The following is a 14160-nucleotide window of genomic DNA, read 5'->3' on the forward strand; positions in this document are numbered from 1 at the left end:
ATAAATCATTATCAAAAGAAGTGCACTTGTTTCAAGTCTTGTAGCACGTTTCTGAATAATACACTACAGCACGTATAACTTCACTCAGGATTCTCATGTAAGAAGGTCCGAGTTTTAGTAAAAAATCATGCCAGCAAAATTGAACTCAGTGGATGCGAAAATTTCCGCACACGTCAAAAATCTAATAAAATCATAAAAATGCGAAAAATAGAAAAAGTATTGGAAATGTGAAGTGACATTTTCGTTTGATTCGTAAAGATATACATACACGGTTATTTATTTGTTGCTAAACACAGAGTGCGATTGACGCAACAGTTTTATCTGGTGCCCACAACAGTGGTACTCTGTCTCACCCGGCTCTCCTGTTGAGCAATGAATAAATAACACTGTATTTGAGTATAAAATCTAAGTTGAAAAAAAAATCATTATATGTATCCGTTGTTAAATTATAATTAACATTTACGGCCGTATCCTATTTTGGCAAAGACTAGTTAACTAACCGGACTCTATTTATTATTTAGCAGTTGAGAATCAATCTGCTTCATTTGCATTACCAGCTGCACAGCTTTCAATTATATTTTAAGGACGTAATACCATTCTTTACTTAAGGCCAAAGTAGTAGTCAACAATTACCGACATAATTTTAAAATAGACATCGTTACAGTTCCTGGGTATTGTCTGTATATTCGATAAATTACATGTAAAACTATGAGCCAAATTACAGTAAAATATTTACGTGAATGGACTGCTACAATCTAACGAAGTTAGTTTCTGTAGAGCCATATCTGACAGGGAACATGATCTGCAATGTATGCAATGAGGTATGTGAAAATCTTTTGAGATTGTGGATAACACAGGTAAATAGTGATTGATCAAGACACACATTGCCGCATCCAGACATACATACATTATGAAATATATTTAAATATTTATAAAATATCTTCTTTCATCACCCCAAGATTTTTATTTACAAACCCTTTCACTATCAACTACGAAACGGTAGTATAGTCACATACATCTTTAGATATAAGTCGACGCTCAAATCGTAGGTATAAAAATAATCACATTTTTTTCGATTATCTGCCGTGGAGTTGGTGTGAGTTAAAAAAACTTTCATTACAAAGAAAGGAAAAAAAAAAAAAATTCTGTGCATCAATCAATTGCGTTTGTTTTTCTATAAAAATTCTCTTTAGTATAACAGAGGTAATTATCTTTCATAAGTATAAATAACTAGTTAAAAGTAGTATGTTACCCTAATACCTAACTTATCACAAACCTACACATAAGTATCTACAATACTTATACGTATACATATATCGATCTATGTATATAAACCAATTTTTGTCGCTCATTGTGCATGGAAAATTTAAATATTGGGCTATTGGACCAATTCTTTGCTTTTGCGAAGCTGTGGTGTTCGAAATATGTTTATTTCTTTGCAAGCTTCATTTGTGGTCGAAACATGCGACACCTTGATAAAAATTCATCAAGTTCAAAATCAATTTTGAATTCAAGCGTCGAATGAAGAATAATAAATATGTTTCAATCAAAACTAACAATATAGTTACAGAACGATACAAGCTAATGGTGACTTTGAAGTGAGTAAATAAATTAGATAATTTTCAATAGTTCGTCAACTTAAATCGACCGAACCATTTTTGTGAAATGATTCCCTTACACATTATAAAGTAGTGATTGGCAATAAGAATAAAATAATAAAGAGTGGCGAACATGCGGCGTTCTACCCTAATACTGGTGCCTAGACGTCGGATGAAATTGGTTTATCCAAAATTGCAGATTCAACTCAAAACATGATATTTAGCTATAAAATTTATGTTAATTAATAAATTGTTAGGATACTTCTAAGCGTTCTTATACTTTCCAACTGGTATCTGTAAACTTGTATGATTTTTTAGACATTTCATTTAACGGCCGAAAGATACATTAGCTAATACCTGTTGAGTTTGAATTATTACAGAATTTAAATCTACAAATACAACACAAAAATCATAAGAATTTACTCTGTATAAATTCGAAAAAATATCTCGACTTGTACGTCGAAGAATATCCAACAAAAAGAAATGAATTGTCATTTTTTCATAATTTCTTAACTAGTATGGTCACTCATTCTGAATAAAATATTTATCTTAGCTTGAAGCAAACTAGAGTATACATTTTTTCGTCATATAACTAAAACGAGGTTTCCATGATAATTCAAAAGACGTTTTAACCATTTTGTTTTAACCTGTTTATCAAGCCAATTTTTCATCAGATTGAAGTGTAAGCTTTGTGCCAAGATTTAAAAATAGTGGTAGGCTTCAACTTTCGATATGAATAGAAAAATATACTTCTGCCAAATGGATTTCACATCTCGGCAATCCTTTTTCTAGAACAAGATTCATTTAAAACAATAATTTCATCAAATAAATTAGTATGAAAAACCACTCACAGCAATTTTCGTGAATATGACGTTTTCTTGTAAAGTATTATCATACGTAAATGAATCATGTTTTAGAATTAATATTTTTGCGATAAATCTAATTCGTAACTTTAAGCTCTTGACAATATCAAACAATAATCTGACAATATTATTATGATTATATACATGTTGTACGTTTTGAATGAAGTGCTCAATGCAATAATTTAGAATTAATAAATATGGTCGAATGAAAAACGAATACAAAAATCAAGTATAATACCAAGAGTACATCAAGAGTATTGGGTGACGTGGTGATTATGAGCACCATAAAACTTGTCGCCCAACACTATAAATCAAGTTGGTACATCCTGTAATAAGACTTCTTTCATATTCCACGAGAAAAAAAACAACGTTAAGTCGAATAAAAAGTTTATTTATAGAATAAGATTAGATATCGGAAATACTTGCGTGATGAAAAATAAATAAAAATAAGAATAACCGTTACAGTTTCCATGATATGAACTCGACTGTTATTTTAATCCACATTACTGTAGAAGCAAATTGTTATTCGTACGAACAACAAAATATACAACTGAATGGAGATAATAAATATTATGGCACTGAGTACTTCAAATAGTAATTCTAATAATTGTTTAGAAAAATAATTTACAAATCGTATAATAATGCGGTGAAGTGTGTATGAACAATTTATAAACCATTATACGACAAAATACGTATGTAAGCTATATGAAATAGCTTCGTTAGTATGCATACATGTATGTGTCCATCTAGGAGACATGCTTTCTCTCACGCACTCTATCATTGTCACACTATCTTTCTCTCTCTCTCTCTCTCTATTTCTCTCTTTCTCTCTCTCACTCTATCTCTCTATTAGATTTTTTTTCCTTTCATCATGTGTAATTATAAGTATGTCATTCTCATCATTTTTAACACACAAGTCGATCATCACTAGTACATACATTGCCTACTGAACGAACTGCACCAAATCGATATATAATCGGCACAAACACTTCTGGCTTTATAAATACAGGGAAGACTAAGCTCCACTCATGGTTACGTCACATTTTCTAGAACAACATTTATTCATTTGTAAATTGAACTTAGATGCACCATCTTCGCTTGTTTTCCTTCGAATTTTCCGTAACAGTCTGGAGGGAATGAATTGTAGAAGCCAGGGTAATTTAAAAACTCATTAAGAAGAGCATGACTTTAATGACCGACGCCCAAATTCAACAGCAATGGGTCAGTGCCGAGTTTCGTTTAAGGCCTGTGCTCCTTCGATATCTTTCTTGACTCTCTTTGGCTTATCTTTCTCAGGATTATCCCACGGTTGTCTCACTCCTGACGCAAATAGAAGGTAGAACGTTCCGCAAGCGATGTACACGACGGCAGATATGACAAACACAATCCTCCATTGCGCTTGCGTTGGCTGGAAAGAAAAGTTTAATAAGAAAAAGATCTATAATGAAATCTAATTATTAAGTCACCAATATTCATAATCATCTACAGTTATGCAAATTTTCATTATTATGACCTTAAGCACGTAGGTTTTTATCACACGATACAATTTGCCGGGTCGAATGGGAAAACAAAACTGAGACAATTCGTTTTTTGTATCCGAAAATACATGAAGATATTCTTATTTTATTCTCTGTCCACGTTGGATAAATGTGCCGAATTTTACCGTCAAACGTTAAAGGTTACAAGATTGCATAGTATCTGGAGTAAATTTGCCATACTTTTCCTCATTTAAATGTACCACAGCTACAATTGTACAATGAAAGAAATGTAATTTACCTTTGATTCAATTATGTATCCTGCCGTCACAGGGGCTAGTAGCCCAGCGAGATTGGCAAGACAATTGGTGAATGACATGAGAATTCCTGCAAATCTTGGCGATATGTCGAGATGGTTGACCTTAAAACCAGAATATATACCACCATTGAGTCCTACACCGATGGTTAAAATTGCAACAGTAAGCGTAGGATTGCATCCAGTGTAGGAGGCGGCTACTAAAGCAATCGCAGGCCCAAATTGACCAATCGTATTCAAAATTTTACGCGTCACTTGGTGACTGCAGATATTGTTAGAAATCAGCCAGTCGGCAACGTGTGAGATCAACATGGAGAAGATCCACATTGCCAAGTATGGAAGCGCGGATACTGTGCCATTCTGAAACAAGAATTCATCATGGTTTCTAATTGCTAAATGAAAATCAATATATTTGGGAGTTTTCACAATAGGTTCATTCTTGAAAAACTTCAAGAAAAACATAAAACAATATTACACACCGACTTGATGTCGAAGTGAAGAATTTGCTTCATGAAAGTGGGTAATTCAGTCATCAGTGTTTCGTAACCGTAATTTTGACCCATGTGAGCTATCAAAATAGCCCAGAATGGCAGCGACTTCAAGATAGATTTCCAAGGAACAGGTGGTGACTGTAAAATAAGAACATTATTGTATGAGAATCTAATTACAATCTTTATCATGCATTGATTAAGTTGTAAAAATATGTAAGTAATTTTTAATGACACTAACAGATACACCAGCACTTCCCCACACTGAACTGAGGATGTACTTCTTTTCATCCTCTGCAATACTCGGATGACACTCAGGATCTTCATGAACGGTGAAGATGAAAGCGATACTCCAGACGGTACCAACTAGTCCAAAAACGTAGAATATCGACGGCCATCCTCCGCTAAATCCGTATTCAGAAAGTAGACCACTCAGGGGCATAGATACAACAGTTCCGAACTGAGCGCCTAATTAATTGAAAAAGAATAACGATTATTTCATGTAACGAACTAATTAGAGATGTGATGATAATGAGCGAAAGTTAAATACTTCTAATATTAATAAAATAAATAAAACATCATCTAAGAAGCGAAAATGAGGTATGAAAGTGATGTAAACAAATTTGGTATTGTCCGGATCACAGGGAAGAGAAAAAAATACACCGTTGTGGGGACACACAGCCTGTCTCTGAGAAGAACCTCTGGTACATTAGTGCAAAATGATCCGAACGAGCTTACCGGCATAGACGAACGCTCCCATCCTGCTCCTTTCATTAGGTGGAATCCACTTGGCCAGCAATGCGTGCGTACAAGGCACGATAGGACCCTGTAATAGGGATAATCCATTCCTAGGGGGAGGAAATATACCCGAAGTGTCAAAATGCGTTCACACTCAACAAGTATTTATCCTTTAGTCTATCGCTAGTGATATTAATCAAGTAATTAATTTTGATTATTTTATTATTCTCCGTAATCGGGAACTCAACTGATAAAGTAGCGAGTAGCGAGTAGCTCTAAGCTTACCCAGTGAATGAATGAATGAATGAACGAATAAATGAATGAATAGGACATCTAACAGGTTTGAATAGATGTTTCATTTGATTGATTTTATCACTCGGAAGCCTTTTGATAATGCTAATTGAAGTGATGTGATAGTACACATAGCCAGTGGCTTTATCAACTGTATTAATGATGTTCAATCAGGCTTATTAATTCGTAATTCAACAATAATTAGAATGAGAATAAAAGTTGGCAGATGGACGAAAATTCAAAAGATTTCAAATAATTCAACGATTTCATAAAAGTAATAATAATTGTTATTGCTAGCTTAGCAAGTGTTATCTAAACAGCTTTGTATTATGTATGATATGAAATTGTTATTCTGTAACTGAAGCCTTGCAAGTATCAGCAAACTTGCTAACGTGTGCATCATCGTCAATAATTATTTTATATACTTTATTAAAAAGAACAAGGCTCGCGCTTGTAATTATTTATATTAATCCCCGATACTTTGATATTCCGTATTTATGCTATCACCATTGCTGCTGTACGTCGTGATCCGGCTCTGCAGTTGGTTAATAACATACCGCACGTCAGATACATGGCAAAGAATTGACCAGAGAATTGCGAACATCCTTGTGAAACTGTTTTAGAGTAGGTATAATTAGAAAGGTGAAGGCACTGATACATGATTAAATTATAATTTCGAAAATGATAACCTGAATCAGTACTAAACAAAAGTTGATTAAAACTTTTCAAGACTTTCAAAATTGTTAAGAAAAAAAATCTAACCCATGCATTCCTTCCACTTGCATCGAGACAGTAAGAGTTTTCCCATGTGTACTTACCTCTCCAAGGCCTTGAATGAAGCGCACAAGAATCAGCAACCAATAACTTTGTTGCGCAGCAACTGGTACCAGCAGACCAAAGACGGAGTTGATCAGCATACCAACACCGAGGAAGTACTTTGCTCCGTATCTTTTTGCAAGGATACCAAAGGGTATTTGTGTCAGCACGTATCCATAGAAGAATGAACTGAGGATATATCCTTGTAAGCTTGTGCTCCATACGAATTCTCCGTCTGATGAAGTCTGCGACGAATAAGTAATGGGAAAATTAATTAATCAGCCATTGTACCAATGTAATGGTGTATACATTCATTTAGATTCTCAATTTTCGTGTTGTATGAACAGATAATAATTACCCAAGTTCAAAGATACTTAATTGCATTGTTGCATGTTTATTAGGTGCACATAAAAAGTAGTGAAAGTACAAAATGTGATTTTGTGTGAAAGACTTAGTGTTTCCATATCTTAAAAATTCAGTAAAACTGTACGACTTACAGAAGAGGAACTGTTGTATGTCCCATCACACTCGTCAGTTACAGTTTCATTGTCCGTTGGAAGGGCCGTGTGATTCACCATAGCCACGATGGCCACAGACATGTTTGTTCTCATAACATATGCATTTGCCATTCCCAAGAAAAGCATGAACGCCACTACGTGACGTGACCCCACCATAGCTGAAACAAAAAGGAAATTGCATAGTTAAGTAAATCATTTTGCACTGCTGATCTGATGTACTGCACTGGCAAGACTTAAAGATAGAACTCATGGTGTTACAATTATAGGACCAACAAGCCATAAACTTTTCAAGTCGTGTATTAAATTCTTCGTGATTTTAGTTTACACAGTCGTACAGATAAATATTGACATCTATCGAAGGAGTTCGAGGTAAGGATTTGCGAAGAAAAAATCTCTTGTATCACAACCTTCAACGAAACTTTCTCCCCAAAAAGAAAATCGGTAACATTGACTGACTTGATTGCTGATATAATTTTGTAGTCGCTCTTCAAATTTCTTGCCTAAATTTTACGGGTTTTTCGAATATCTATCCAGCTCTTATAATCTAGACTGCAGTAATTTCGGCTAAGCCTGAGAACAGAAACCTGGCTGAAAATAGTTTTAGTTATTACACCTCTGAAATAAATCGACCACTTTTATCTCTGTCGAGTGCTGCATGCACTTGTAAGCAAACTTGTAAGTAATATTAGATCAACTTATTTTGAAATATACAAGACGGAGAGTAATATATCGATGCTATTCATGATCTTTTTTACTGTGCAGGTTTGTTGAATCAAGGGGTTGCCCTGCAATTATGCGATATAATAACGCCTGCCGGCCAAACAGTACATCGCATGAAAACACCTATTCCACCTGTTCATTGTATCTGAATTGCATGAGAAATGATAAGAAGTTTATACATTAACGACGGAAAGTTGTGTCTGTATATTGTTTGCGTTTTTCGATCTATCATTAATGCAAATAACGCGATACTGTATTATCGTAATACTCTGTTGCATTTCGCGATAAATTCTACATCGAATTGTGATAAATAATGTTCTTACAAACATAATTGATAAAGAATATGGAAACAATTTATTACATTTACGATAAATGTTTCAATTTCATTTCGACGTCAAATACAAGAATATTCGTTCGAATTGGGGAAAAAAACGGTAATGTGAAGGTATGGCTAACTTGTCGCTAAAATACTCGAAATTAAAATTTAAACGAATTAACGAAACATTGAATTATTTAAAAAAAAATATGAATATGAGAAACAAGTTGTAATTTGCACAACGCTGGCCTTGCCAGGGATTTGGCAACGGTTGCACAGACACACACGTAAGAATTATTGTATTTTTGGAAAATTCACGCAAACATTTGCACGTAGAGCTGCATTCCTTGTATCTTACACCGATACACCGTGTGTAAATATATTTGCATGTGTTAAAATCGTCTCGGAATTCATAATTTACGACTCGTCTACTCGCTTCGGAGTCAGATCGAAAGAATATTGCTATGCAGTAAAGAAGATTGCAATGTCCTAATGCCATTTCGAGGATAAAAATATCATAAATAAATTCGGTAAACCCAAATGAAGTAAAACGTATACAAATATTTATTAAACTAAAATCATTTTCAAATTTTTTTGCAGATGCAAAATATTTGGAATATTTCAATCAGCATTGATAAATGGGAAAAATATTCGTATTTGGTTCAACTGTAATTTATTGTTCAATAAAGCATGGATTTTACGAAAATCTTTTCAATTTGCCGATCATCTGTGAATTATCAAAATTACATAATATTCGATTTCCGAAAGTTGAGTACGAAATACATAAAAAAAAAAGAAAAAAAAAAAAATAAACCTCGTAACTTATCTTTGCTATTTAACGTTATTATTCAAATACGTTATAACACGGAGTGCTTCTGAGACATAACAATACTTGGTAGATACAAACAGCTGATCATTCCAGTTAATTAAACATATTTTATTATATTTTGGCAGACGTTTCAGGTAGTTCGTAACTTCGTAACTTCGTAAGATCGTCGTTAACAAGAAGTGACTGTTAGACCTATCACTAATCAATACAAGGAACAAAGTTGACAATTAACCAATTACATTGAAGAAAAACAATGGGTTATTTTCTTGTACTTTATAATTTTACGCGACTAAGATAGCTGCAAATCTCTGTACTCACAGTAATCATGCATCAGTCGCATATTTCAATATAATTCTTACTCCTATTTTCATGATTGTTAATATTATTATCATTTTTCTTAAACTCTCATACCAAAAGTGAATTACATGTACGAGTCGAGTCACTCATATACTACGTAACGCAACGATGAGCGTCATAAGATGTACAAAGTTGAAGTAAAATTAAACCTTTCGAACAAAGTCCAGGCTTTAATAATTATACGTATTAACGAAGAAGCGTGAACAAGCTCGTTGTTATTTTTTTTATTCTTTCTACCTATCTGTCTTTTTTTTTTTTTTTTTTTTTTTTTTTTGTCAAGATCGGAAAAATGTACAGAAAAAAAAATGTCAAAGTGCGGTAAGAAATGAAGGAAATATTAACTGTTGGAAATGTAATTGTTACGCAGAAATGTGTGCATTAATCTTTTTTTTATCACCAGATCTGAATCAGCATCGTGATATTAAAGAAACTCGAAAAAGATTCTGGTACTAGGCTACTTCACAGCGACATATATAGATATAAATATATCCCGTTTTATTAGTTAGGTCGGCGAAAGAAAGGCTAGTGACCCCCCATGCCCTTCAATTCAAGGAGATAGAGCCCTTGCGGCTTAAGGTCAAAAACGTGAATCTGCAGACTGTTTGCGATATTGGATCATCCTCACTCTGTGACAAATACATTTATTTTAAATTTTATCGACGATAATGATGGTAAAACGTTTCTCTAATATTGTTGTAAAACGAAGCGACGAATTTTAATTTCTGCATAGAATAAAATTGGAGTATAGACAATATAAAAATTGTCGACCGATCACCCAAGGCTACAAAATTTTTTCAATGGAATGCTAAATGAATCAGTTGGTGTATTCCCGAGGTATTTTGGTGGGCTGGATACTATGGCGTTACCCGTTTTACTCTATCAAGTTGAGATTTTGACCGATAAATAACATTTTTGACTCGTATCATTTCTCAAAAAGCTTCATAAATTACGGTGAAACAAAATCATGTTGTGTGTTTTTTGACCTATGGAATGACAGAAGATTTTTTCTTTGAATTTGATCACACCAGCAAGTCATTTTTTACCCAAATATTTCATATTTTTCCATATTGTAAAAGTTTCATCCGATATAATTTCAATGTTACTATGTCGTTCTCATTTGACTGAAATAACAGCTCAAATGGTATACTTTGATGTATAACATACTTACGTACCTGTAAAGTATAAACATATTTATATATTATTTCAATATATATATATGTATACTTGATACACGAATATGTTATGTCAAAGTATACCACTTAAGCTATTATTTGTGTCAAATGAAAATACCAGGGTCACATTGAAATTATCTTTGAAAATATACGCATTATGTTGAAAAATGATAAAAATACGAAATTTTCGGGTCAAAGTATTTGTATGAGGCGATTTGCTGGTGTAGAAATTTTTTTTTTGTTAATAGTACGTTGTTCTATGGGTAACAACAAAAAAAATAATTTTTTTCACCGCACTCTACAAAGCGGTTAGGGAGAAAATATGAAGTAAAAAGTGAAATTTTTGCTAAACATGCTACTTTTCTCTATCAAGATATCTCGAAATTCTGACGTAATTAAAAAGAACGAGCAACGCCATTGTATTCAGCGTATGAAAATACGTCAGAAGTACACCGAATTATACATTTGGTACTTTTTTTTGCAACAACTTTGCATCCCTGTGTTATCTTATATCATATTACATAAAACATAATAGACTTCTTGGAATAATTTTCTAAATCATTATCGTATTTCGATTACCTTCTTCCTTGTTTTTTTTTTCCATTTATTTATTATTTCTTTCGCACACTTAGTAAATCAATTTAATCGCAATGAACCATTGGGTAAGAATTCCTTATTTTCTAAATTTTACCATGATTTTGAAGGAACGAAGATTTTGAAGTATGATTGTGTTTTGTTTGATTACGGTTTACTGATTTGTTCAATTTCCGACAATTCCGAAAAATGGCGAAATAATGGTTTTTCCCCTAGCATGAATCGTTACGATATCGTTACCGACTTCAATGTGATGCTGTAAAAGTGTAATGATTCTACCTAACAACACGCCTTGACAACATATCTCCCCGTTATACATATATCTACCATACGGTGGTATTCATAAATATACATCTATGTATAAACGCTGAGTACAAACCGAGATTATGTAACAAGTAATTACCGCGAACCAACCGACCAAACATGACGTTGGTACAAGGATCAGTGGCTGTCAATTGTTGCAAGCAAATCTTGACTAGTCAGAAAAGAATGAACGTCTCGTGCTCGAATAAACTTGGAAGGGTGGGGGAAAAAATTAGCGAAAATAATTGACGAAAGAAAAGGAACTAGAAACAGTTTAAACGTCAAATCTATTTCCAGGCTTGAAGGCAAGACAGAACATAAAAATAGACGATTTGCATACGCCAACTCTGTTAGTATATAATTCGGTGTTACAAAGAAATAGTTCTCATCGTATAAAATGAATAAGTATCAACAATACTAACAACAATATTAAAACTAATAATAATAATCATCGTTATAGGTAGAATAATTCAACATTTAACGTAAGTGAAGGTCATTCGATACAATTATTGGCCGGAGGCCATTGCATCGTTGATCATGGTTGTTATATGCCGATATGCTGATAGGCGTCAAGTATATATCTTACATAAATGATACAAATGCATACCAATAGGGTGAACGTGTAATATATTCGTACATGGTCGTATGATAGAAAATATGAACAATTGTGTCTCCAAACCGCGGGGCAGACGCAGCAACGAATATTGTCCTTTTTTACATTTTTTAAGTGTTTCATTTTGAACACTGCAGACGTAGGGTGTTGCAGTTATTAGGAAGTACGAATTCGCGTTTGGGCTATAACGCGTCAATACAAAGCAGGCGGTAAATTGGAGAGAAACGAGATAGGATTAGATTGCAGAAATGGAACACATGCATAAAGTATTATCGTCTATCGTTAGTGAAATAATTCCGAGTAAAATTTGTCGACAATACGTTTATAACGTAGACACTACAGACATTAGAGTATTACACACTATACTGACGTCAATCGTACATATGTACATATTTCATTTACGCAACTGTTGCCAAGTCGCCATTGCCGAAAGCACTTGAGCCGTATAAAAGGTATTTTACTGTATTGGAATTAATAACGATAATGGTCGCAATGTATTGCCGCCATCTCCGGTCATTAACAACAATTATAATCGAACTTTCCAAAGAAGAAATAAAATAATGTTAAAAAAGAATCAGTGTTATAATAATTATGAGGCTGAAGTTAGTAACGATAACGTAAGGAAAATTGGGGGAAAAATGCGTTATTGCGCAATTTTAAAATGACTTTCAAGGAGTTTATTTTATTTATCATGGTTTATCAAATTTCCGACATTTATTAAGGTTCGAAGGTATATAATGATTTTTCCTAAAGATGAATCGTCATAGTGACGTCGTTGCCAACTTCATCCTCATTAATTAATAATTTATCATACCGAAGTTAGTAACGTTATCGCAACGATTCATGTTGCGAAAAAACCGTTATTTCGCAATAAATTAATACCGCATGTTTCACTGAAATTGAAAAACAAATCCAAGTATCTAAAGATGCGTCCGTTTGAATAAATTCAAATCGGTTGAGTGAACATATAAATCTGTGAATTTTCGCTCCGTTAATGCCACGGAATTCCTCAGAAATTGTACATACGTGCAACTCTAATGGAATTTCCAGTAATGTGAGAAAATATAGAACCAAAAAAGAAACGAAGAAAAAAAAAAAAAACAATTACAGAAATAGAACGAGACCTCGTTGAAATACACCTACATGCTGCTAATTTCGACGGTCTCGTCGACGACGATCTGAAACCGTTTGCGTCACCTGTACAATCTCGTCGAGTTTTATTAATTTCATGTCATTTTCACGTTTGTGTGCAAATCTACACACGAGGATTCCCAAGCGTATCGTTTTGAAAGAAATTCCCGTCCATGCAGCAGTTACTGCAAGAAAACCGGAAATAAATAACAATGAGGGAAATTTCCGCATGACAGATTCATCGCAAGCAGCGATGAATAATCAGGTAAAAGTTCAAAAATCCCGCGGAAGCGTGACGCTAAACGATAATACAGGATATATCGTGGGTTTCAAGTAATTCCGGTAAAAAAATTTACATGAATCACATAAATACACGCGGAGTCTGTAACCTTGGCACGTGCGATAATGATAGGCTTTTCTCTCTCTCTCTCTCTCTCTCTCTCTCTCTCTATCCATGCATATTGAATTTCATTTCCAAATGATACGTGGTGTGTATTGTACCACTTTGCGACTACGACGCGCAAGGTAATACGAAGTTTGCGGTTTGTCATATCAGCACGAGACATGCCGAAACACGTGTGCCGTGCTGTCTTTCGAAATTCAAGATTCAACTCTACGATTAACGAGTGATTCCGTAAAGAGTGAATCAAAGCTCAGGGGGCAAGGAAAACTGGGAAGAAGGGTGTTTGCTTATGAAGTTGTAAGAATTGAAAAACTTTCAATATTAGTGATTTGCTGCGTCGACTTTTTAAAATTGTCTACGTAGGAGTAATGAAAAAAGTAAAAGTCGAAGTGTCTATCGCTGATTCACGTCAGCGTTCGCTAAACGAGAAACAACCTACGCAACGGGACTCGGAGGGATTCGGGTGTCTCCGTCAAAGATCGGGTTGACCGCCAGCCGGATAGCACGTGGCGTGCCGGTGTGCTGTGGAAATAGCACCTCGAGTCCCGAGAAGCGGAATAACGACCGACTGCAGTATATACGTAATATTGTTGCCAACTCGTTACAAAACCGATGATGT

At 34.2% G+C, this 14160-nt stretch overlaps 1 protein-coding gene across 2 annotated transcripts in view; it reads right to left on the reverse strand.

Annotated features, from left to right (window-relative positions):
- Window positions 1-243: 243 nt before the first annotated feature.
- The window catches only part of LOC124410638 (putative inorganic phosphate cotransporter), a 39862-nt gene continuing 25945 nt past the window's right edge, over window positions 244-14160 (reverse strand). For both annotated transcript variants that reach the window (XM_046889151.1, XM_046889150.1), the window contains exons 2-8: window positions 7083-7261; window positions 6588-6830; window positions 5479-5566; window positions 4982-5208; window positions 4732-4881; window positions 4238-4612; window positions 244-3869 (exon numbers count right to left, since the gene is read on the reverse strand). In XM_046889151.1, coding sequence (XP_046745107.1) covers window positions 3684-3869; window positions 4238-4612; window positions 4732-4881; window positions 4982-5208; window positions 5479-5566; window positions 6588-6830; window positions 7083-7261 — 1448 coding nt within the window. In that variant the 3' untranslated portion in view covers window positions 244-3683. The remainder of the gene's footprint in view (window positions 3870-4237; window positions 4613-4731; window positions 4882-4981; window positions 5209-5478; window positions 5567-6587; window positions 6831-7082; window positions 7262-14160) is intronic.

This window comes from Diprion similis, chromosome 9, assembly GCF_021155765.1.
Source record: "Diprion similis isolate iyDipSimi1 chromosome 9, iyDipSimi1.1, whole genome shotgun sequence".
In the NCBI taxonomy this organism is placed as follows: Eukaryota; Metazoa; Arthropoda; class Insecta; order Hymenoptera; family Diprionidae; genus Diprion; species Diprion similis.